Source organism: Stegostoma tigrinum, chromosome 42 (assembly GCF_030684315.1).
Source record: "Stegostoma tigrinum isolate sSteTig4 chromosome 42, sSteTig4.hap1, whole genome shotgun sequence".
In the NCBI taxonomy this organism is placed as follows: Eukaryota; Metazoa; Chordata; class Chondrichthyes; order Orectolobiformes; family Stegostomatidae; genus Stegostoma; species Stegostoma tigrinum.
Genome location: NC_081395.1, coordinates 3,739,058 through 3,763,554, shown reverse-complemented (window position 1 = coordinate 3,763,554; position 24,497 = coordinate 3,739,058). Strand labels below are relative to the sequence as shown.

Genomic DNA, 24,497 nt, shown 5'->3' with positions numbered 1-24,497 from the left:
TCACACTCTCTCTCTATCTATCCCTTACACTCACACACTCTCTCTATCCCTTACACTCTCACACTCTCTCTATCTCACATACTCTCTCCATCCCCCACACTCACTTTCTCTCTATCCCTTACACTCACACTCTCTCCCTATCCCTTACACTCACACTCTCTCTCTATCCCTTACACTCTCACACTCTCTCTCTATCGCACACACTCTCTCTATCCCCCACTCTCTCTCTCTCTCTATCCCTTACACTCACACACTCTCTCTAACCCCCACTCTCTCTCTCTCTATCCCTTACACTCACACTCTCTCTCTCTATCCCTTACACTCACACACACTCTCTCTCTCTATCCCTAACACTCACACTCTCTCTCTATCCCTTACACTCTCTCTATCTCCCACACTCACTCTCTCTATCCCCTACACTCACACACTCTCTCTATCCCTTACACACTCCCACTCTCTCTAACCCCTACACACACTCTCTCTCTATCCTCCACACTCTCACACTCTCTATATCCCTTACACACTCACACTGTCTTTGTCCCCTACACTCTCATTCTCTCTACCCCCTATATCCACACTCACTCTATCCCTTACATCCACACTCTTTCCATCCCTTACACACTCACACTGTCTCTATCCCCTACACACACTCTGTCTAGCCCCCACACGCTCTCTGTGCCCCACACACTCTCACAGTTCTCTATCCCCCACACTCACACACACTCTCTATCCCCTGCACACTCTCCCTCTCCCTCCCCTACACGCACAGTCTCTCTATCCCATACACCCACACAGTCTCTCTCCATGACACGCGTGCTCACATTCACATTCACAGTCACTCTCTTCCTCCACACACTCACGCTCTCATTCACACTCACCCATTCCCTCTTTCTGTCACACTCACTCACATTCACTCTCTCTGCAATCTTTCTGTGTCTCTCTCACAAACTCTGTCTCTGTCTCACCTCTCTCCCTATGCACGCAACCCCGCACTGCCTCTGATCCCTCTCCTCCTCTAATCCCTGTCCCCCTCCTCTAAGCCCTCTCTTCTCTTCTGCCCCACTCCCACCCCTACCTCCACCAATCTCTCACCCACCCAACCCCACTGAACCTTCTGTAGCCCCCACGCCCACTGAACCTGTCTCCCCCCACGCTTACTGATCCCTCTCTTCCCCTACCCCCACTGATCCCACTCTCCCCCTCCACCCCTGCCAATCCCTCTCCCCACCCCCACCAATTCTTCTACCCCTTCCCCAACAAGCATTCTCTTCCTCTCCCCCCAACTCCCACCTATCCCTCTCCCCCACCACTTCCCCACTGAATGCTCTCCCCCCAACCTGTTCCTTCTCTCCTTCTCACATCCACCTGATCCTTCTCTCCTCTCACCCAAACTCTCTCCCCCTCTTGCTTCCCTCCACCTGATCCCTCTGGCCCTCTTAAACCCTCAACGATCCCTCTCTCCTCTTGTCCCATTCCCACTCTCTCTCCCTCTTCCTCCTCCTCCCTCACCCGTCCTGATCCCCAGCCCTACTCCTTCCCATATCTCCTTCTCATCCCTCCCCCTCTCTCTACCTATCTCCACACCTACTCTCTCCCCTCCCTATCCTCCCTGCTTTTACCCCCTCCTCAGAGAAAATAAAAAAATCCTCCTCAACTTGGTCTTCAATAGGAGACCCCCCTATTCTGAAACGGTGCCCACCTCCCGCTCCACTTCATTCTTGAGACCAACCATAAGGGAGCAGACTCTTGCAAGTAGGAGACAGTAGGAACTGCAGATGCTGGAGAAGCTGAGATAGCAAGGTGTGGAGCTGGATGAACACAGCAGGCCAAGCAGCATCAGAGGGGCAGGAAGGCTGATGTTTCAGGCCTAGACGCTTCTTCAGAAAAGGGCAGATCATACAAAGTGCCTCAGGGTAGCAGAACAGAGTGCAGAATGCAGTGTTACAGCTGCACAGAAGGTGCAGAGAGAGAAAGATCAGAATGAACATTTGAGAGGTCCATTCGAAAGTCTGATAACAGCGGGGAAGAAGGGTCTATCCTTTTCTGAAGAAGGGTCTAGGCCCAAAACGTCAGCCTTCCTGCTCCTGTGATGCTGCTCGGCCATCTGTGTTCATCCGGCTCTGCACCTTGTTATCTCACGCCCTTGCAACGCCCTTGTTACAGTCCCCTCAGATCTTAAAGTTTCCACCAGGGGCTTCTCCCTCCCTTAGGGTCATGGTTCTGCAGGGGTTAATGCTCATGTCTTATTGTGTCTACCCACAATGCTGGCATCTCACACAGTCTGGGGTAGAGCCAGGGAGTTGAAATGGAGCTTTCAGGGGGATGACACAGATTTGTACCAGCTCCATAAGCTTTGATTCAGCTTGATTAAAAGAGGTTGTATTTATTGCTTTCATACAATAAAACTTGTTGCTGTATAAGGACTGGCTCTTCTATAGATACTGTGTGACGGTGTATCCTCTGCCAACAATCACCAGATAGACCCGAGAGCAGTAACCAGCGCAGTGAGTGGTGTCTGATTCAAGAACAGCTTCTTCCCCGCTGTTATCAGACTTTTGAATGGACCTCTCAAATGTCCATTCTGATTTCTCTCTCCACACCTTTTGTGCAGCTGTAACACTGTCTTCTACCCTGATACACTTTGTATGGTACAATCTGCCTGCAAAGCACAGAAAACAATACTTTTCACTGCATCTCGGTACACGTGACGGTAATAAATCAAACCCTAACTCAGTAACCAGCTCAAATGTGTGTATGTAAGGAGCCTCGCCAATATTCATAGATGCACCACCGAAAGTATTCTATCTGGGTGCATCACAGCTTGGTACGACAACTGTACAGGACTGGAAGACACCACAGGGAGTTGTGAACACAGCCCAGTTCATCACATAAGCCAACCTCCCATCCATGGACTCCGTCTACATTTTTTGCTACCTCAGAAAGGCGGTTAACATCTCCCTAGGCCGCTCTCACCCCCGTTATAATCTCTTCCAACTTTTTCCATCAGGCAGGAGATACAAAAGCTTAAACACATGCACCGACAGATTCAAGAACAGATTCCTCCCTGCTGTTATTAGAGTGCTCAATGGAACTCTCACATTTTCAATTTAATGATCTCGCTCTTGGTGCACACTCTCTGCAGCCATTACATTGTATTCCTCGCTGTGTTCTATTACCCTCTTATCTTTGTATGGTATGGCCTGCCTGTACAGCAAGCAACACAAAACTTTTCACTGTTTTAGATACATGTGACAACAGTAAGTCAAACCAATTTACCCTAACCCAGCGCCAAAAACAAATATCACAAGGTGTCAGCAGGAAAAATATTGTATACCCCTCAGCTCCCCTTTCCTCCTGCTCCTGAGAATTGTTCCAGGGAGTGAGGGATTTCAGTGTTGAAGACAGGCTGTTTACTTTTCGGGAGAGGAGACTGAGAAGTGGTCTAGTTGAAACTTTCATAAAACACATAAAATAAATCACAAGAGAGGCAGAAGTGACCTGAGGAAAACTGCTGTCGCAGCCTGAGAGTGCAGGGGAGGCTGATTCAGTGGAATTCCATTTTAAAAGGGAGTGAGACAGTTCAATAAGAAAGACCAATGTGCTGGGTTACAGGGAGCAGGCAGTAGAGTGACAAAGAGCACTGACAGTCATTGAGAGAGCTGGCACAGTTACTAAGGGCCGAACGGCCTCCTTCTGCACTGTACCATTCTGCGACTCAGCATTCGATTTCAGGGTGATGGGGCGGGGTCTGTGTATATGATAGGATGCCCTTCTAAACCCTGATCCCGAGCCCTGTGGGGGTAACCGCCATTGGGACGGCCGAACGGCCTGCGAACGCCCCGCCACGTCTCAAGTTTTCTAGGATGGCGGGTGCACTTCTCCCGCTAAATTGGGAGGCGGGGGCGCAATTCCCACTTTGACACAAAAGTAGAAGTGGAAAGAATTCAAACCAAGTCTTTAAATTGGAAGCGTGGAATCGGATTCGTTGTATCTTTTAGCAAAAGAAAGGGAGGGAGAGAGAGAAAGAATAACAAAATCGCTGGGGCAAAGGAAGGGTTCCAATCTCTCGATTCTCGATAGATTTAAGGGGTGCTGAGAGTTCATCAGGCGAGTTGGGAAAATATCTAGGGCTTTTGAAGAAATCTGGAGCGTTTCATTTCGGGGAAGGGGCGCCTGAGAAGGTGGATGGAACGTTGAGACAATGTATCGAACGTTGCAACAAATGTATCAATTCCAGGAGTCACAGTAACAATGTAACCAGGTATCGCGCTCATGAAACCCTGAGCGTGCGTGACTCTACCGGACGAGGTGGCCGAGTGGTTAAGGCGATGGACTGCTAATCCATTGTGCTCTGCACGCGTGGGTTCGAATCCCATCCTCGTCGGTCTTTTTCATACTTCGTTCTACACCCCTCCCGCCCGACAAGACGTTTGCTTTCGTTTTAATGGGGGTTTCTGTGAATCTTTTAAAACATGATAAATAAACCCAGGGAGCAATTCTGAAACCATAAGAGACGTGAGGTGCTTTAAAACCAAAGCAGAGAACTGTGGGCGTTGGGGAAAAGAAAATCACCCAGTTTTGTTTGGAAAGAGGACCTCCAGGCAATTGGGTCTACGCCGGTTGTCGAGCATCTCTGCCTATTCGTTTTCCAGCACTTGATCCGCCTGCCTCAGTGCTTTCGGGCGTTCGCTTCACTATGTCTTCGGGGTTTCCGCCGCTGCCGACCTTTTCCAGCGACTGGGGTTTGAGATTTCAGTGTCTGTTTGTTATCGATGCGGCCGAACGGCCTCAAAAAATGCGACCATTTCAGTTGTCATTGTCATGGTAGTGGGTTTGAAAGGAAAACTGAGTGAATGTGTCTGTGTGCAGGACGTTTGAGGGCGCGAAATTAATGTCTAAATGAGGGAATCGTTTAAACTGATCAAGTTCAGATCTTTCCGCCCTATTAGTCGGGACTGTACGTTTTTTTGTGTTCCACATGAGTATGAATACTGCCTCTGAATGGAAAAAAAACACTATCCCACCTCCTTGACCTGTCCGTCTTCCCTGGACTGACCTATCCCCTCCCTACCTCCCCACCTATACTCTCCTCCCCACCTATCTTCTTTTCTCTCCATCTTCGGTCCGCCTCCCCCTCTCTCCCTATTTATTCCAGAACCCTCACCCCATCCCCCTCTCTGATGAAGGGTCTAGGCCCGAAATGTCAGCTTTTGTGCTCCTGAGATGCTGCTTGGCCTGCTGTGTTCATCCAGCCTCACATTTTATTATCTTGGAATCTCCAGCATCTGCAGTTCCCATTATCTCTGATCTCTATTCTGGACAGGTTTATTACGGCTGTATAACCGTATATATACGGTTATACATGAACACAGCGGGCCAAGCAGCATCAGAGGAGCAGGAAGCCTGACGTTTCGGGTCTGAACCCTTCCCCATAAAGGGTCGGAAGATTTCTGAAGAAGGGTCTACCCTTGAAAATGTCAGCCTTCCTGCTCCCCTGATGCTGCTTGGCCCGCTGTGTTCATCCAGCTCTACACCTTGTTTGTTATCTCAGATTCTGCAGCTTCGGCAGTTCCTGCTACCCGTATTTCGGCTGTTGTTTTTTTTAGGGGGCAGCCGAAACTGTGTTATGGCTGAGCTGAACATAGATGAAATGAGCTACAGGCCATTGAACTTCATGGTTATCCTGTCAGGCCTAACTTCAGATCCGCAACATCCTTTAAGTAAAGAAAAATCTCAGATTTAAGATCAATAATTTTTGCAACAACAATGTCCTTTTTTTTGGAAGAGTTCCAAAATGACACTATCTTTTGAGTGTGTAAATGTTGCCTGGGTTCTGCAACATTTGATTTTGATCATTAGGCCGCGCCCCCTAGTCCTGACATCTCCAAATAGCACAAAGAGTTAACACTGTCCCCTCCCTTCCCCTGCTCTGCATTCAGTCCCTGTCAATCACTCCATCTCCAGCGCAGCCCGGATTAAAGGGAGGCTGCATTCCTCTGAGTCTAGGCCGTCCCGTGGCGCCCCACATCACCACCTAGTGGCCGCTGACCCTAACGTCAATCTACATCACAGGCACCTTCACAATGCTGTTCCTGTAACTATTTGTAACTCCCTCCCGGGGTATCCGTTATTCTGTATATAAACCATCCCGAATCCCGCAGTTAGATTCCAGTCTGTGATTCCCTCCTGGTCATCTGTTCCATAAAATCCAGGTTCCATAGCTGTACCAGGTTGTGAATAGGGTGTGAGGAGCGCATTGCTATGCTATCACTCCATTGATCTGTATGCCATACAAAGGTTCAGGACAATGCATGGGATAATGTTTATGGAATGCCAGCTGGAGCATCCTTTTTTTTTGTCCGCATCGATGGGAACTCAGGGAAATGGAAGAGTGTGAGTGTAAGCAGACAGATCGGGGTACTTCAGGGATCATCGACAGGAGCCCTTTCCCCATTCAGCCTGGATAGCAGGGGAATGGCAGGATCTGTCTCAGTGGGGTTGGCTCAGTGGTTAACACTGCTGCCTCTTGCCAAGGACCTGAGTTCGACTCTAACATCAGGTGGTTGTCTGTGTGGGGTTTGTACATTCTCCCCACATCTACAGGGGCTTCCTCCAATTTCTTCCCAAACTCCAAAGAAGTTCAGGTTAGGGTGGATTGGCCATGCTAAATCACCCATGCTGTGCAGGATAGGTGGGTTAGCCATGGTAAATGCAGGGTTACAGGTTAGGGGAGTTTGGATGCTGTGTGGAGGGTAGTGTGGAGTTAATGGGCTGAATGGCCTGCTTCCACACTGTAGGGATTCTATGATATAGTCAAAAGCTTGTGTGACTGAAGGGCTGATGTGGAATACAATTTCCTGCCTGCCCCATGATACTTAAAGAAGTTAGCATAGCCCAAGAGAGAAGGTTCTGAACTCTGAGATAGTAGGAACTGCAGACGCTGGAGAATCTGAGATAACAAGGTGTAGAGCTGGATGAACACAGCAGGCCAAGCAGCATCAGAGGAGCAGGAAGGCTGACGTTTCGGGCCTAGACGCTTCTTCAAATTCATGTCCTCCTTTGTCTGTGTTTATTGAGACCAGTGAGAACTAGTCATGTCTCTTGGTGGCTAGATGGTGTCTGTGTATCCTTATTGTCAGTTTTCTTCCAGGTTGGCCTGTGTATACATTGACAAAGAAGGACATTACTTGGACTGGGACAACACATCCATAATAGCACAAGCCACACAGAGACACGCTGGGAATTCCTGGAAGCCTGGTATTCTGACCGGAGCTCCATCAACAAACACATTGAGCTGGAGCCGATTTACAAAGCACTGAAACAGAACTGGAAGTGATACCAAGCACCCCAGCGAGTTGAGACATAGAAATAACAAGCAGGACAGAACGCCAATGCTTCACAGGAGATGCACTGACAGTGTTAGCGAGCAGGGTGACCAAATATCTGTACTCAAACCCTCCGGCTCACGGAGCAAGCATACAACCTAGTGTGGATTTGTAAAGGGAGGCCATGTCTGACCAGCTTGACTGAATCTTTTTGAAGAAGCGATCAGGTGAGTAGACGGGGGTGGGGGTGTGGGGAGGGGCAGTGCTTTTGATGTGACGTACATAGACTCCAGCAAAGCTTTTGCTTAGGTCCTGGCTGGGAAACTGATAGCAAACAGCCATAGGATCCATAGGGAGTTCAGCAAATTGGATCCTGAGTTGGTTCAGTGGCAGAAAGCAGAGAATGATGGCCAAGGGGCGTTTTTATAGCTGGAAGCATGGTGTCCAATGGAGTTCCACGTGGACCAGTGTGGGGGCCCCTTGCTGCTTCTGGTATGTAGAAATGGTTTCGGCTTCAATGTCAGAAGAATGATCAGTCTGTTTGAAGATGATATAAAGTAGGTGATAAATGGTGAGGAGGACAGCCTGAGGTTATGGGAGGACGTAGGTGGGATTGTATAAAACATTGGTGAGGCCACAACTAGAGTGCGCAGTTCTGGAACCTGCATTATAGGAGGGTTGTGATAGCACTGGAGAGGGTGCAGAGATTGACCAGGATAGTGCCCATTCTGAAGGATTTGGCTCATATCCCTCTAAACCCATCCTGTTCATGTACCCATCTATCTGGTCAGTATGGATGGGTTAGAGTGAAGGGTCTGTTTCCACACTGCATGTCTCTATGCCTGGAGTTGGTTTCCTTAGAACAGAGGAGATTAAGTTGGAAGGGGGAGATATGATTGACATAGATAACATTATGAGGGGCACAGATGAGGTAGACAGGAAGGAACATATCCCCTCAGAGGGACCAGGGACTGAGTGGTATAGATATAAAGTAAGGGGGCGGGAAGTTTAGAGGGGATATGAGGAAAACCTTTTTCACTCAGGGATTTTGATGTACACCAGCAATGCTGAAACACACCAGGCTGCAAGCCAAGTGCTGGGAAATGGGATTCTAGTTAGGTGTCTGTTTTGGACCAGAGCAGACTGAAGGGATATTTCCCCTGTGCTGTAGACCTCTCACTGTCTGTGCCAAGGCTTGATGCAGTATGCCAGTCAGTATTTACACACAGTCAAGGATATATTCGGTGAATCTGACGACCCACCTGATTGATATCAATTTGACAAGATCAGCCTTGGTATAAGATGTGGTGGGGGGTGGGAGTTCTTCAGAAAGGGCAGCAGTCTGGACCGAGCTGGTGTTAGTATGGACAATGCCAATATCAGAGAAGTATATCACAGCAAGACAAAACAGGGGCCATTGCAGACCCAGGAGAGTGGGGGGAAAGAACTGGGGTGAAAAATAATCTATACAGTGGGGAAGTTTAGCAATCCGATGGGATATAGAGGCCTCATCAACACCTAGATTTGGCATCAGCTCAAGGCCAAACGTGGTTGGGTGGGGGGTACAGAAGGTGGGTTTAAAGGACAGGAAAGAGTTTTCGATATGTGTGAGGTTGTTGACTTGCTTGCCAAGCTCGCTTGTTCTCGTTCAGATGTTTCGTCACCATGCTAGGAGACATCATCGCAGAACCCCCGAAGAAGCGAGGTTATTCTAATTTATATTGGAATATAAATTAGTCGGAGGCTCTTCTAATGATGTTACCAAGCACGGTGACAAAACGCCTGAACTAAAACAAGCCAGACAACAACCTGAACTACAGATCTTTGCCAAAACTTTATGAAGTTTTTGATTATGTCTAAGGGTGTGCTCAAGTAGTAGATGTTGAAACTTTTTCTCTATTAATTTCTGGGATGTGGGTATCTGGCTGGGAAGTATATCTTGCATGGGCAGGTTGGGGGGAGCTGCCTTCCTGAACCGATGCAGTTCATGTGCTATGGATTGACCCACAATGCCCCTTAGGGGGGGAATTCCCAGATTTGTGACCCAATGACACTGAATGAACGGGGATATACTCCCAAGTTGGGCTGGTCAGGGGCTCGGAGGGGAATGTGCAGGGGGTGCTGTTCCCATGTACCTGCTGCCCCTTGTCCTTCTGGATGGAAGTGGGTGGTGGGTTTGGAAGGTGCTGCCTGAGGGTCTTTGGTGAATTTCTGCAGGGCGTCTTGTAGATGGTACACACTGCTGCGACTGAGCGTCGGTGGGTGGTGGGGGAGTGGGATGTTTGTGGATGTGGTGTTGATCGAGCGGGGGCTGCTCTGTCCTGGATGGTGTCGAGCTTCTTGAGTGTTGTTGGGGCTGCCCCCATCCAGGGGCAAGTGGGGGGTATTCCATCCCACTCCTGACTTGTGCCTTGTAGATGGTGGGGCAGGCTTTGGGAGGTCAGGAGGTGAGTTACTCACCGCAGTATTGCTGGCTTCTGGCCCGCTCTTGTAGCCGCTTTGTTTATGTTGAGTCCAGTTGAGTTTCTGGTCAATGGGAACCCCCAGCATGTTGATAGTGGGGGATTCGGTGATGGTAACACCATTGAATGTATAGGGACGGTAGTGAGATTGTCTCTTATTGGTGATGGGCATAGCCTGGCATTTGTGTGGCGCGAGTGTCACTTCCACTTGCCAGCCCGAGCCTGGGTATTGTCCAGATCTTGTTGCATGTGAACACGGACTCCTTCAGTGCCTGAGGAGCCACGAATGGGACTGAACCTTGTGCAATCATCAGCGACCATCCCCATTTCTGACCTTATGATGGAGGGAAGGTCGTTGATGAAGCAGCTGAAGGTGGCTGGGCCGAGGACATTACCCTGAGGGACTCCTGCAGAGGTGTCCTGGAGCTGAGATGATCGGCCTCCCGCAACCACAGCCACCTTCCCATGTGTCAGGTATGACTCCAACCACCGGAGAGTTTGCCCCCTCATACCCACTGATTCCAGGTTTGCCAGGGCTCCTTGATGCCACACTCGGTCGAATGCAGCCTTGATATTAAGGGCTGTCTCTCTCCCCTCACCCTCTGGAGTTCAGCTGTTCTGTCCGTGTTTCAACTGAGGCTGTAATGAGCTCAGGAGCTGAGTGGCCCTGGCAGAACCCAAACTGGGCGTCACTGAGCAGGTGCTGCTTGATAGCCCTGTCACTGACACTTTCCATCACTTTACTGACGATCAAGAGGAGACTGATGGGGCGGTAATTAGCCGGGCTGGATTTCTCCTGCTTTTTGTGTACAGGACATACCTGGAGCAATTTTGCACATTGTCGGGTAGATACCAGTGTTGTAACTGTACTGGAACAGCTTGGCTCAGGGAGTGACAAGTTCTCATTGAATAGAATCCCTACGGTGTGGAAACAGGCCCTTCGGCCCAACAAGTCCACACAGACCCTCAGAGCACCCACCCCCTATAACCCACCTAATGTACAAGTTCTGGAGCAAGTCTCCAGTCCCATTGCTGGAATGTTGTCAGGGTCCATAGCCTTTGCTGTATCCAGTGTCTCCAACCGTTTCTTGATATCGTGTGGAGTGAATTGAATTGGCTGAAGATTGGCATCTGCGATACTAGGGACAACTGGAGGAGACCGAGGTGGATCATCCACTCGGCACTTCTGGCTGAAGATCACTGAAAGCTTCAGCCTTATCTCTTTGCACTGATGTGCTGGGCTCTTCGGTCATTGAGGATGGGCATATTTGTGGAGCTTCTTCCTCCAGTGAGTTGTTTAATTGTCCACAACCATTCACCCCTGGATGTGGCAGGACTGCAGAGCTTAGATCTGATCTGGTGGTTGTGGGATCGCTTAGGTCTGGATATTGCTTGCTGCTTTCGCTGTTTGGCGTGTAAGTAGTCCTGTTTAGTGGTTTCACCAGATTGATACCTCATCTTCAGGAATGCCTGGTGCTGCTCCTGGCACACTCTCCATTGAACCAGAGCTGATCCCCGGGCTTGATGGTAAAACAATGTTGTGATTAGCTTTTATTAATAGAGGGATCGAGTTCCGGAACCAAGAGGTTATGGTGAAGCTGTACAAAACTCTGGTGCAGCCGCACTTGGAGTATTGCGTACAGTTCTGGTCACCGCATTATAAGAAGGATGTGGAAGCTTTGGAAAGGGTGCAGAGGAGATTTACTAGGATGTTGCCTGGTATGGAGGGAAGGTCTTACGAGGAAAGGCTGAGGGACTTGAGGCTGTTTTCATTAGAGAGAAGAAGGTTGAGAGGTGACTTAATTGAAACATATACAATAATCAGAGGGTTAGATAGGGTGGATAGGGAGAGCCTTTTTCCTAGGATGGTGATGGCGAGCACGAGGGGGCATAGCTTTAAATTGAGGGGTGAAAGATATAGGACAGATGTCAGAGGTGGTTTCTTTACTCAGAGAGTAGTAAGGGAATGGAACGCTTCGCCTGCAACGGTAGTAGATTCGCCAACTTTAGGTACATTTAAGTCGTCATTGGACAAGCATATGGACGTACATGGAATAGTGTAGGTTAGATGGGCTTGAGATTGATACGACAGGTCGGCACAACATCGAGGGCCGAAGGGCCTGTACTGTGCTGTAATGTTCTATGTTCTATAATATAGGTGAAGATGTAATGACTGGATTGGATAACACAGGCATGCGTACCTGCTTGGAATGGACAGCAGACTCTACATTGTTGTTTGTTTTAAACTGTGCAAACATTCAATACTTTTATTTTAAAAAAAGATACTTATATAAAATAATGCGAACAAATCCAGTAGTTTACACCATCATGAATGGGTTTACATGCAGGAATAAACAAAAAAAAACTGGCACAGCCCAAGTCTCATTTATATTTTCAGGTTTAAATATTTCCCACGCTGTTGCAAGATTCAGTCCATGCTGGGGAGATTTCTCCAGGAGTGAGGGATCGGTCAGAAATCTTGGCGAATCCCAGTTTGGGAGATGGAGGGATTGGACAGAAATTTGGTGGAATCCTGCACCAGCAGAGGGGGAAATGGGTCAGACACCAGGCGATCCTGGAAGAGAGGGAGAGGGAAGGATCAGTCAATAGACAATAGGTGCTGGAGCAGGCCATTCGGCCCTTCGAGCCAGCACCACCATTCATTATGATCAAGGCTGATCATCCACGATCAGTATCCTAAATCAGAAACCAGTCATTGCTGGGGGAGAACTGGGGAAGAGAGAGGTGAAGTGGCCAGTCCCAGTGAAGAGAGGGGGCGGTCAGCGTGGCGTAGATGTAGGGATTGATTTGAATTCAACAGCAGGTGTAGCGCAGAGCTATTGTCTACAAACGTAAAGATCAAAGCGAAAGGAGTGACTGCTAGGGAGGGAGTCTTGACCAGTGCGTGAACAGACCAGTTCCTGGTCTCTATTCCAGTCAGTCCCAGTGAGATGCCAATTCTTCACCCTGGCAGCTGAGGGGAAGGAGGCAGGAATCTCCAGGGGACCTCTGTGTAGCCCAGTCACTTCATAACATGAGGCGAATGGGAAAGGAGAGTGCTGCTCCCAGGGCCAGGCCGAGAGCCAAGAAAAATGCCATCACTGCGCCAGCTGTTTCTGCATCCCTCGGAGAGACCTTCCTGTGGAAACAGTTAAGCAACAGAGACGTTAGCTTTTGTGGGGGGGAACGCTGCATCATCAAAATCTAACCAGCTCCTGGACGCAGGCTGGATTTCCACTGGGCCTGCGGGGGCAGCACTGAGCACCCTGACCCACACCACAGCCCCAGGCTTCAGGTACTGTGGTTTGAAAAGGTGACGGGGCGGGGGTGGGGGGGGGAGGAGGAGGATGTATTGGCAGTGCCCACGGCATGACCCCCACAGTCGAACAGCGCAGCCAGACACCTCTCAGAGGGTGACACCTGAGGCTCTACAATGGGGCCATCACCGCCCCCATCCCCTACCACCCTCACCCCCCTCTCCAAAATCAGTGTGATTGGGAGGGCAGGGGATGAGGTGTGTGGGTGGGGCTGGGGGTATGCCTCATCCTCCTAAAGTTGCCTTTACATTGCACTCACATCCCTAGCGTGTGCCCCCTCCCCACCCCCGTCTGGTATTTGGTGGTGGGGGGGGGTTGCTGTGTGTTGGTGGCTGGTGCTTACACAGAGTCAGCGTAGCTTCCCTCCCTACCCCTGCAGGGTCTGACAGCCTGGTACCCCCACCCAGTCTGTAACTCCCTCCCCGGGGGGTATCTGTTATTCTGTATATAAACCCCCCTGAATCCCCTCGATCAGATTCCAGTCTGTAACTCCCTCCCGGGGGGGGGGGGGGGGGGGGGGGTATCTGTTATTCTGTATATAAACCCCCTCGATCAGATACCAGTCTGTAACTCCCTCCCCGGGGGGTATCTGTTATTCTGTATATAAACCCCCTCGATCAGATTCCAGTCTGTAACTCCCTCCCCGGGGGGTATCTGTTATTCTGTATATAAACACCCCCCGAACCCCCTCGATCAGATTCCAGTCAGTAACTCCCTCCCCGGGGGGTATCTGTTATTCTGTACATAAACCCCCCCGAACCCCCTCGATCAGAAACCAGTCTGTAACTCCCTCCCCGGGGGGTATCTGTTATTCTGTATATAAACCCCCCCGAACCCCCTCGATCAGATACCAGTCTGTAACTCCCTCCCCGGGGGGTATCTGTTATTCTGTATATAAACACCCCCCGAACACCCTCGATCAGATTCCAGTCTGTAACTCCCTCCCCGGGGGGTATCTGTTATTCTGTATATAAACACCCCCCGAACCCCCTCGATCAGATTCCAGTCTGTAACTCCCTCCCCGGGTGGGGGGGGGGTATCTGTTATTCTGTATATAAACCCCCCCGAACCCCCTCGATCAGATACCAGTCTGTAACTCCCTCCCGGGGGGTATCTGTTATTCTGTATATAAACCCCCCGAACCCCCTCGATCAGATACCAGTCTGTAACTCCCTCCCCGGGGGGGTATCTGTTATTCTGTATATAACCCCCCCGAACCCCCTCGATCAGATTCCAGTCTGTAACTCCCTCCCCGGGGGGTATCTGTTATTCTGTATATAAACCCCCCCGAACCCCCTCGATCAGATTCCAGTCTGTAACTCCCTCCCCGGGGGGTATCTGTTATTCTGTGCACAGCCCTCCCTCACCAGAAGGTCAGGTTCACTTACTTGGGGGCGTAGCACATACAGAGAGTGACCAGGTAACCGTTGGAGAAGGCGAACAGAAACATGAAGGTGATGAACCAGGCATCATGGGTGAAGAGGATGGGCAGGAAGTAACGATCCTTAATGTTACAGAGCATAAAGACCGGGATGAAGGAAATCCGCAGGAGTGCCATCAGTAACAACACATTCTCCTGGTGGGGCTACGTGGACAAACACAGCAACGTTACTGCTGCATTGTTGCAGCGCCGGGCTCACGGGGAGACAGTGTGGGCCACAGCAGAGGAGAGGGGGAATGGGAGACAGTTGCGGGGGTGGGTGGGGGGGGGGGTAGAGATGGAGGTGGAACACCTCCGCGAGGCGGGCAGGACTGGGAGACAGTGTGGGGCAGGAGCGGAGAGGAGACAGACAAGAACAGCGAAAGAAAGAGCAAAGTTTTAACAATTTCAACTCACCCAGGACCAGAGAGCAGTGAGACTGCGACCTCCCCAGTCCATTATATTAAACAGCAGGAAGCAGCTGACTGGGATAAAATATTCCTCTGCACACAACAAATAATCCATTTTAACAACACGAAATAGATTCCAGTCTGTAACTCCCTCCCGGGGCATCTGTTATTCTCTATATAAACACCACCGAACCCCCTCAATCAGATTCCAGTCTGTAACTCCCTCCTGGGGGGGTATCTGTTATTCTGTATATAAACCCCCCCCGAACCCCCTCGATCAGATTCCAGTCTGTAACTCCCTCCCGGGGGTATCTGTTATTCTGTATATAAACCCCCCCCGAATCCCCTCGATCAGATTCCAGTCTGTAACTCCCTCCCGGGGGGTATCTGTTATTCTGTATATAAACCCCCCGAACCTCTCAATCAGATTCCAGTCTGTAACTCCCTCCCCGGGGGTGTATCTGTTTTATTCTGTATATAAACCCCACCGAACCCCCTCGATCAGATTCCAGTCTGTAACTCCCTCCCAGGGATGGGGGGGTATCTGTTGTTATATTTATAAATGCGGCCTCCCTCCCCCCCAGAGGGATGTAATTTTCAGAGAGCACTTACTCCACTGGCCTTGCTGTGTGTGAGAGTTGACATGAGCTGTGATTGCTGGAAAGACAGACAGGGTCACTGTGAAGATAAGGCAGATAGCGATGGCCAGTTTCCAGATCTGCAGACAAGGGGCCAAGAGGTGAATTCACTGATTTTAATACAGCTCTTGTGGGGCTACAGCCCATACAGTGCCACACCAACACAGAGAAAGGCTTTCAGGACCACAGTCAGCTTCTACATACAGAAAGACAAGGAGATACGCACACACACACACAAAGGCAGGCAGGCAGACACACACACACACACACACATACACACAGAGGCAGGCAGACACACACACACACACAGAGAGGCAGACAGACACACACACACATACACACAGAGGCAGGCAGACACACACACACACACAGAGGCAGGCAGGCAGACACACACACACACACACACACACATACACACAGAGGCAGGCAGACACACACACACAGGCAGGCAGACACACACACTCACACACAGGCAGACACACACACTCACACACACACACAGAGGGAGACACACACACACAGAGGGAGACAGACAGACACACACACAGAGGCAGACATACACACACACACACACTCACACACACAGGCAGACACACACACTCACACACACACACAGAGGGAGACACACACACACAGAGGGAGACAGACAGACACACACACACTCAGAGATACAACACACACACACACACACACACACACAGAAACGCGCACAGGCAGGCGCACAGCCAGAGACAGCCCCACTCAGACAGTAACACAGACAGACACATTCACGCCTCCCCCAACACCCCCACAGAGAAACATATCAATCAGGAGCTGAAGGAGGCCATTCAGCCCCTTGAGCCTGATGCACCGTATGATAAGACAATGGCTGACCTACAGCTTTGATTCCACTGTCCCAACAGCTCCCGATATTCCTCAATCCCTCTGGGGTTTTCCCAGTCCGATGTCAAGGTGACAGAACTCCCACTGCACCCCCCCCACCCCAACCCCACACATACGATCTGCCGAACGGACACATTCCCAGTTTGTGGGGGAGGTTGGGAATTGTGATCAATCCTTCACTGTACACACTGCCCAGCACCGTCACCATCCCCAGTATCCCAGGAATCAAACTCAGCCGATCTCACCTTCCTGAACACTTTGATCACACTGAAGCTCTTGTCTGATTGGTCATCTTGGAAGCCCGCGTCCTCCAGATGGACCAGTACCTGCTTCCCATTGGCTGGCAACATCCCATTTTTCTCCGCTGTGTGATTGGTGGAGAGAGAAAAGTTGAACCAGGGTCAGTTACTGACCAATAATCAGTCAGTGCCACCCGAGCCACACCCCACCATCCCCTCCCCACCTCAGCTGAGCTACCCGCCATCCCCTCACCAACCCCCACCCCACCCGAGCCACCCCCCCATCCCCTCCCCACCTCACCTGAGCTAACCCCCATCCCCTCACCAACCCCCACCCCACCCCACCTGAGCCACCCCCCATCCCCTCCCAACGCCCACCCCACCCGAGCAACCCCCCCACCTGAGCCACCCTGACCCCAGCACCCCCATCCTCATTCCCACCCCAGCCCCCCACCCCCAGCCCCACTCCAGCAACCTCCATTCCCAGTCACCCTAACCCCCAACCTGAGCCACCCCAATTCGAGCCACCCCCACACCAAAGCCAGCCTACCCCTACACCCACCCGCCATCCGTAACCCCACCTGAGGAGTGTAGGAGACAGGTAAGGGAGGGGAGTGTGTATAGGAGACAGGGAGGAGGAGACAGGGTAGGGGAGGCATGTGTGGGAGATGGAGGCGTGTGTGGGAGACGGGGGCGGGGAGGGCGCGTGTGGGAGACGGGGGCGGGGGGCGCGTGTGGGAGACGGGGGCGGGGGGGGCGCGTGTGGGAGACGGGGGCGGGGGGGGCGCGTGTGGGAGACGGGGGCGGGGGGGGCGTGTGTGGGAGACGGGGGCGGGGGGGCGCGTGTGGGAGACGGGGGCGGGGGGGGCGCTTGTGGGAGACGGGGGCGGGGGGGGGCGCGTGTGGGAGACGGGGGCGGGGGGGGCGCGTGTGGGAGACGGGGGCGGGGGGCGCGTGTGGGAGACGGGGGCGGGGGGCGCGTGTGGGAGACGGGGGCGCGCGTGGGAGACGGGGGCGGGGGGGGCGCGTGTGGGAGACGGGGGCGGGGGGGGCGCGTGTGGGAGACGGGAAGGGGTTTGGGAGACGGGGGTGAAGGGGTTTGGGAGACGGGGTTGAAGGGGTTTGGGAGACGGGGGTGAAGGGGTTTGGGCGAGAGCAGGGGTCGGGGTGTACGGAGGGGGGGGGGTGGTCTCCATTGTGTGACTTACTATGAGTTAGCAGGTCTGTCTTGGTCTCTAGTTCATAGCTATGATTCAGACGATCTTTGCTGAAGTAATATTTTGCAAATTCCTGGGACAGACACACAGGCAGCAGACGGAAGGTCAGTCAGTGAGTGAGTTTAACAGAACGGAAATCCCAATCTTGCCAATCTTCACAGGTGGAGGCCATTCAGCCCATCAACACAATGCTGGCTTGTTTGAAAGGCTTCTCCAAATAGCCCCCTTCAATGCGAACCAGCAGCATCCCACCCTCCCCCAGCTCTCTGCTGATTCCTCCTTCCCCAGTATTCTTCCCTGACCGCCCCCGTGCCTGTAAGAAACCTCCCATTGAATCTGCTCCCCCAGTGTCCCTTCAGGCAGCCTGTCCCAGTTTACAACAACTTGGGAATAGTTTGAAATTTGACAGAGAGAGAGTGAGTGCCTGCGAGACAGGGCCCTTTGCTGTACTCACCAGGTGGGGCAGAATGTAGTAGAAAATGATGGTTAATAGAGTGACCAGGCAGGGAGTGATGAAATATCCCAACGCGATGGTCTCCTTATCCGCACGACCTGATCAAACAACAAACTGTGGTCAAACTGCAGTGGCTCCTGGGAGTGTCCAATAGCGTCGGGGGGTGGGGGTGGGTTGGGGTGGGGTGGGGGTGCGTGTGTGGAGGAGAACAGAGTTGGGGGGGATGTGGAAGAGAGCGCGTGCAGGCGGAGGGAGAGAGTGGTTAGAGGGAGGCAAGAGGGAGGGAGAGGTGTTGGGGGGGCAAGAGGGAGGGAGAGTGGTGGAGAGACCACACAGCGGCAGAGAAAGAGACACAGAGATGGAGAGAGACGGTGGGTGGGGGGGGAGAGAGACGGTGGGTGGGGGGGGAAAGAGGGAGAGAGGGAGAGAGAGAGAGAGAGAGAGAGAGAGAGAGAGAGAGAGAGAGAGAGAGAAGAGATAGAGACAGACAGACACCGAGAGATGGAGAGAGAGAGAGAGACACACACACAGAGATGGAGGTGGGGGAGGTAGATAGGGGAAGGGAGAGAGAGAGAGAAAGAGAAAGAGACACACACCGAGATGGAGGTGGGGGGGGGGGGGGGAACACCGGGAAGGGAGAGAGAGAGAGAGAGAAAGGGAAAGAGACACAGAGAGATGGAGAGAGAGAGACACACACACACACACACACACACAGAGATGGGGGGGGGGGAAGAGAGAGAAAGACACAGAGGTGGTGAGAGGAAAGCCAAGAAGAAGGGAGAGGGAATCAGTGAGAGAAGAGGATGGATAGACAGACAGAGACACAGAGGGGGAGGGAGTGTAAGCGAGCGACTCACTGATCTTTGCCAGGATTGATGCCAATGCTGCGAACAATCCAGCCACTCCCTGACCGCTCATAAACAGGCTGCTGTATTCTGCTGGCAGTAATCCAACCAGGCCAAACAGGCTCCCCTGTAACACTGCACCGAAGGCTGGGGACAGAGAGAGAGAGCAACGGTTACACACCCCCTCAGACCCACTCCCGCACACCCCCTCACCCCCCACACACACACCCCCTGACACACAACCCCGCCCACTCCCACACAACCTCTCACCCCAACACATACCCACCCACTCCCACACAACCTCTCACCCCCCGACACATACCCACCCACTCCCACACAACCTCTCACCCCAACACATACCCACCCACTCCCACACAACCTGTCACCCCCCGACACACACCCACCCACTCCCACACAACCTCTCACCCCCCCAACACACAACCCCGCCCACTCCCACACACCCCCTCACCCCAACACATACCCACCCACTCCCACACAACCTCTCACCCCCCCAACACACAACCCCGCCCACTCCCACACAACCTCTCACCCCAACACATACCCACCCACTCCCACACAACCTCTCACCCCCCCAACACACAACCCCGCCCACTCCCACACAACCTCTCACCCCAACACATACCCACCCACTCCCACACAACCTCTCACCCCCCCAACACACAACCCCGCCCACTCCCACACAACCTCTCACCCCAACACATACCCACCCACTCCCACACAACCTCTCACCCCAACACATACCCACCCACTCCCACACAACCTCTCACCCCAACACATACCCACCCACTCCCACACAACCTCTCACCCCCCCAACACACAACCCCGCCCACTCCCACACACCCCCTCACCCCAACACATACCTACCCACTCCCACACAACCTCTCACCCCCCCAACACACAACCATGCCCACTCCCACACAACCTCTCACCCCCCGATACACACCCACCCACTCCCACACACCCCCTCAACCCCCCACACACACCCGCCCACTCCCACACACCCCCTCACAAACTCCTGCCCACACCCACACAACCTCTCACCCTCCGACTGACACACACAACCCCGCCCACTCCCACACACCCCCTCACCCCCACACAACCTCTCCCCCCCCACACACACCTCAGCCCACGCACACGCCCCCTCACCCTCCAGTTCCACACACCCTCACTCTCCACTCCCATACACACACCCCTCACCCCCCACACACACACCCCCTGACACACAACCCTGCCCACTTGCACACACACCCCACCCCCACACACTCCACCACCCACACCCCACCGACACACATTCCCACCCCCCACTCACACCACTCCCACCCCTCACCCCCACTTCCACACCCACACGCCACCCTCTACACACATCCCCACCCCCCCACCTCCCGCACATACCCCCCACACACATCCCCCACACCCCCTCACCCATCCCCCACACCCCCTCACACACATCCCCCACACCCCCTCACAGGTTCGAGGTGTTGAATGGCCTCTTCCTGTTACTGTGTGACAGGCTCGAGAAGGGGGGCTGAATGGCCTCCTCCTGGTTTCAGTCTGAGGGGTGGGCTGTGTTGGCAGGGTTGCTGAGCTGAATTGTGCTGGGGGGGGGGGGGGAGGGGGTACATGCATTCTCCTTGTTCCAAATTGCCCCTACCTCCCCAAATGGGGCAAAGCCTGCGGTTTATGATGCACGCCGTGGTCGCACTGCCGCTTGTACTCACAGTTGATGAACCAGACAATGGTCATGGTGATGCCGAAGAACACGCTGGGGTGAGTTTGAACCATGACCAGCACCACGGTGAGCACAAACAGGACGAAGATCCCAAACAGACTGCCAGCTATCCTCACCCTCTCTGCGATCCTGCGGCCAATCACAGGGTAATACTGAGCTCTACCTGCACAGTCCGATCCCAGTCCCACCATACTGCTGCTTCCTGCTGCGTACAACCAGCTGCAACACATGCCTTTACCAGCCCCCCTCCACACCCCCCACCCAAACTCTACATTTATCGAGGAGGGGGTAAATGTGCTGGGTACTGAGGGGGGAATGACTCTAGGTCTGTACTCAATGCAGTTTCAAAGGCTGAGGTGGCTGGGGGGGGGGTTCTGATTGGAACTTACAGGATACAGAGAGGCCTGGGGAGGCTGGATGAGCAGACTGGGACCTGGGGGCGCAGCCTCAGAGTGAAGGGGTGACCCTTTGGACTGAGATGGAGAGGAATTTCCACAGCCTGAGGGGGGGGAACCTGTGGTACTGAGCGCTGTAGGGGGCTGGTCAGAGACAGATAGGCTCTTGATTGGTACAGGGGTCAAGGGTTAGACAGGAGGAAGGCAGGAGAATTGGGGGGGTTAGAGGGAGAAGGCAGGAGAATGGGGGGGTGAGAGGGAGAAGGCAGCAGAACGGGGGGGGTTAGAGGGAGAAGGCAGGAGAATGGGGGGGTGAGAGGGAGAAGGCAGCAGAACAGGGGGGGTTAGAGGGAGAAGGCAGGAGAATGGGGGGGTGAGAGGGAGAAGGCAGCAGAACGGGGGGGGGTTAGAGGGAGAAGGCAGGAGAATGGGGGGGTGAGAGGGAGAAGGCAGCAGAACGGGGGGGGGTTAGAGGGAGAAGGCAGGAGAATGGGGGGGTGAGAGGGAGAAGGCAGCAGAACGGGGGAGGTTAGAGGGAGAAGGCAGGAGAATTGGGGGGTGAGAGGGGGAAGGCAGGAGAATGGAGGGGAGTTAGAGGGAGCAGGCAGGAGAATGGGGGGGTGAGAGGGGGAAGGCAGGAGAATGGGGGGGGAGTTATAGGGAGAAGGCAGGAGAATGGAGGGGAGTTAGAGGGAGAAGGCAGGAGAATGGGGAGGTGAGAGGTAGAAGGCAGGAGAATGGAGGGGAGTTACAGGGAGAAGGCAGGAGAATGGAGGGGGGTGAGAGGGGAAAGGCAGGAGAATGGAGGGGAGTTACAGGGAGAAGGCAGGAGAATAAGGCAATGGGCAACTCAGAGCAAATACAGGATGGAGTTGGTGTGGGGTGGGGCAGTGTGTGGATACAGGACAGGGGCTGGGGTAATACTGTTACTCACCGCAGATACAGGATTGGGGGTAATACTGTTACTCACCGCAGATACAGGATTGGGGGTAATACTGTTACTCACCGCGGATACAGGATTGGGCGGAATACTGTTACTCACCGCGGATGCAGGATGGGGGGAATACTGTTACTCACTGCGGATACAGGATGGGGGGAATACTGTTACTCACTGCGGATACAGGATTGGGGGGAATACTGTTACTCACTGCGGATACAGGATGGGGGTAATACTGTTACTCACTGCGGATACAGGATTGGGGGTAATACTGTTACTCACTGCGGATACAGGATTGGGGGTAATACTGTTACTCACTGCGGATACAGGATGGGGGTAATACTGTTACTCACTGCGGATACAGGTTTGGGGGGAATACTGTTACTCACTGCGGATACAGGATTGGGGGTAATACTGTTACTGCAGATACAGGATGGGGGGTAATACTGTTACTCACTGCGGATACAGAATGGGGGGTAATACTGTTACTCACCGCGGATACAGGATTGGGGGGAATACTGTTACTCACCGCGGATACAGGATTGGGGGGAATACTGGTACTCACTGCGGATACAGGATGGGGGGGAATACTGTTACTCACTGCGGATACAGGATGGGGGTAATACTGTTACTCACTGCGGATACAGGATTGGGGGAAATACTGTTACTCACCGCGGATACAGGATTGGGCGGAATACTGTTACTCACCGTGGATACAGGATTGGGCGGAATACTGTTACTCACCGCGGATACAGGATTGGGGGGAATACTGTTACTCACTGCGGATACAGGATTGGGGGTAATACTGTTACTCACTGCGGATACAGGATTGGGGGGAATACTGTTACTCACTGCGGATACAGGATTGGGGGGAATACTGTTACTCACTGCAGATACAGGATTGGGGGGAATATTGTTACTCACTGCGGATACAGGATTGGGGGAATACTGTTACTCACTGCGGATACAGGATTGGGGGGTATACTGTTACTCACCGCGGATACAGAATGGGGGTAATACTGTTACTCACCGCGGATACAGGATTGGGGGTAATACTGTTACTCACCGCGGATACAGGATTGGGGGGAATACTGTTACTCACTGCGGATACAGGATTGGGGGTAATACTGTTACTCACTGCGGATACAGGATTGGGGGGAATACTGTTACTCACTGCGGATACAGGATGGGGGGTAATACTGTTACTCACTGCGGATACAGGATTGGGGGTAATACTGTTACTCACTGCGGATACAGGATTGGGCGGAATACTGTTACTCACTGCGGATACAGGATTGGGGGGAATACTGTTACTCACTGCGGATACAGGATTGGGGGGAATACTGTTACTCACCGCGGATACAGGATTGGGGGTAATACTGTTACTCACTGCGGATACAGGATTGGGGGGAATACTGTTACTCACTGCGGATACAGGATAGGGTGGATACTGTTACTCACCGTGGATACAGGATGGAGTTGAGACAAGTAAACAGCAGTAAGGGTAACATTGACAGCAGTGTCATCCAGTTACTGAAGTGCCATTGGTCCCCAGCCTGCTCCGTGCCATTTGATAACATTGAGGCATTTCCAAGTGGATCATTCAGGCGTTCCTCAAAATACTTCAACAAAAACGGAAGAGATTAAAGAGCGACAGACTAATAATGCTGTCTGATACTCAGGATAGGAGCAAGCTAATGTCTAACAGACCCTCCGACAGTGCCCACTCCCTCAGCGCCGACCGTCCGACAGTGCGGCGCTCCCTCAGCGCCAACCCTCCGACAGTGCGGCGCTCCCTCAGCGCTGACCCTCCGACAGTTTCGGCTCTGATAAAGTGTCATCTCGCCGAGAGCCGTTAGCTTGCTCTCTATGCATGGACCCTGTCTGACCTGCTGTGACCTCCAGCCTTTGCTGTGTGCAGTTTGATACTCAGGCAGACAGTCAGCGATCAGGAGCAGAAACTCTGTCCTCATCATTTCATACGGTCATTACTTACCGGGATAGCAGTGATGAAGAAGTTCCAGGGCAGCAGCGTTCCCAATCCAAGGAAAAAGAAAATAATCTGGACAAATTTGAATCTGTGGGAGGCAATGTGGATTAGTTTGGTGTTTAGACAATGAGGTGAAGGTGCTGAGATGGGCAGCTGACAGGAACCAGAACACAGGTCAGCAGCTGTTCAGCACATTGATGCCAGACCATTGCGGGC

At 52.6% G+C, this 24,497-nt stretch overlaps 1 protein-coding gene and 1 non-coding gene across 2 annotated transcripts in view; one reads left to right on the top strand and one right to left on the bottom strand.

The window, feature by feature from the left end:
- The first annotated feature begins 4,302 nt into the window (after nt 1-4,302).
- Nucleotides 4,303-4,384, top strand: trnas-gcu (transfer RNA serine (anticodon GCU)). The gene has a single exon. It is a non-coding gene; the product is annotated as a tRNA-Ser (tRNA).
- Nucleotides 4,385-12,055: 7,671 nt separating this feature from the next.
- The window catches only part of LOC125449296 (equilibrative nucleoside transporter 2-like), a 38,970-nt gene continuing 26,528 nt past the window's right edge, over nt 12,056-24,497 (bottom strand). The window contains exons 4-14 of the mRNA XM_059641484.1: nt 24,288-24,434; nt 23,753-23,913; nt 20,949-21,088; nt 19,222-19,356; nt 18,365-18,462; nt 17,902-17,983; nt 16,700-16,818; nt 15,547-15,652; nt 14,942-15,027; nt 14,493-14,689; nt 12,056-12,926 (exon numbers count right to left, since the gene is read on the bottom strand). Coding sequence (XP_059497467.1) covers nt 12,815-12,926; nt 14,493-14,689; nt 14,942-15,027; nt 15,547-15,652; nt 16,700-16,818; nt 17,902-17,983; nt 18,365-18,462; nt 19,222-19,356; nt 20,949-21,088; nt 23,753-23,913; nt 24,288-24,434 — 1,383 coding nt within the window. The 3' untranslated portion in view covers nt 12,056-12,814. The remainder of the gene's footprint in view (nt 12,927-14,492; nt 14,690-14,941; nt 15,028-15,546; nt 15,653-16,699; nt 16,819-17,901; nt 17,984-18,364; nt 18,463-19,221; nt 19,357-20,948; nt 21,089-23,752; nt 23,914-24,287; nt 24,435-24,497) is intronic.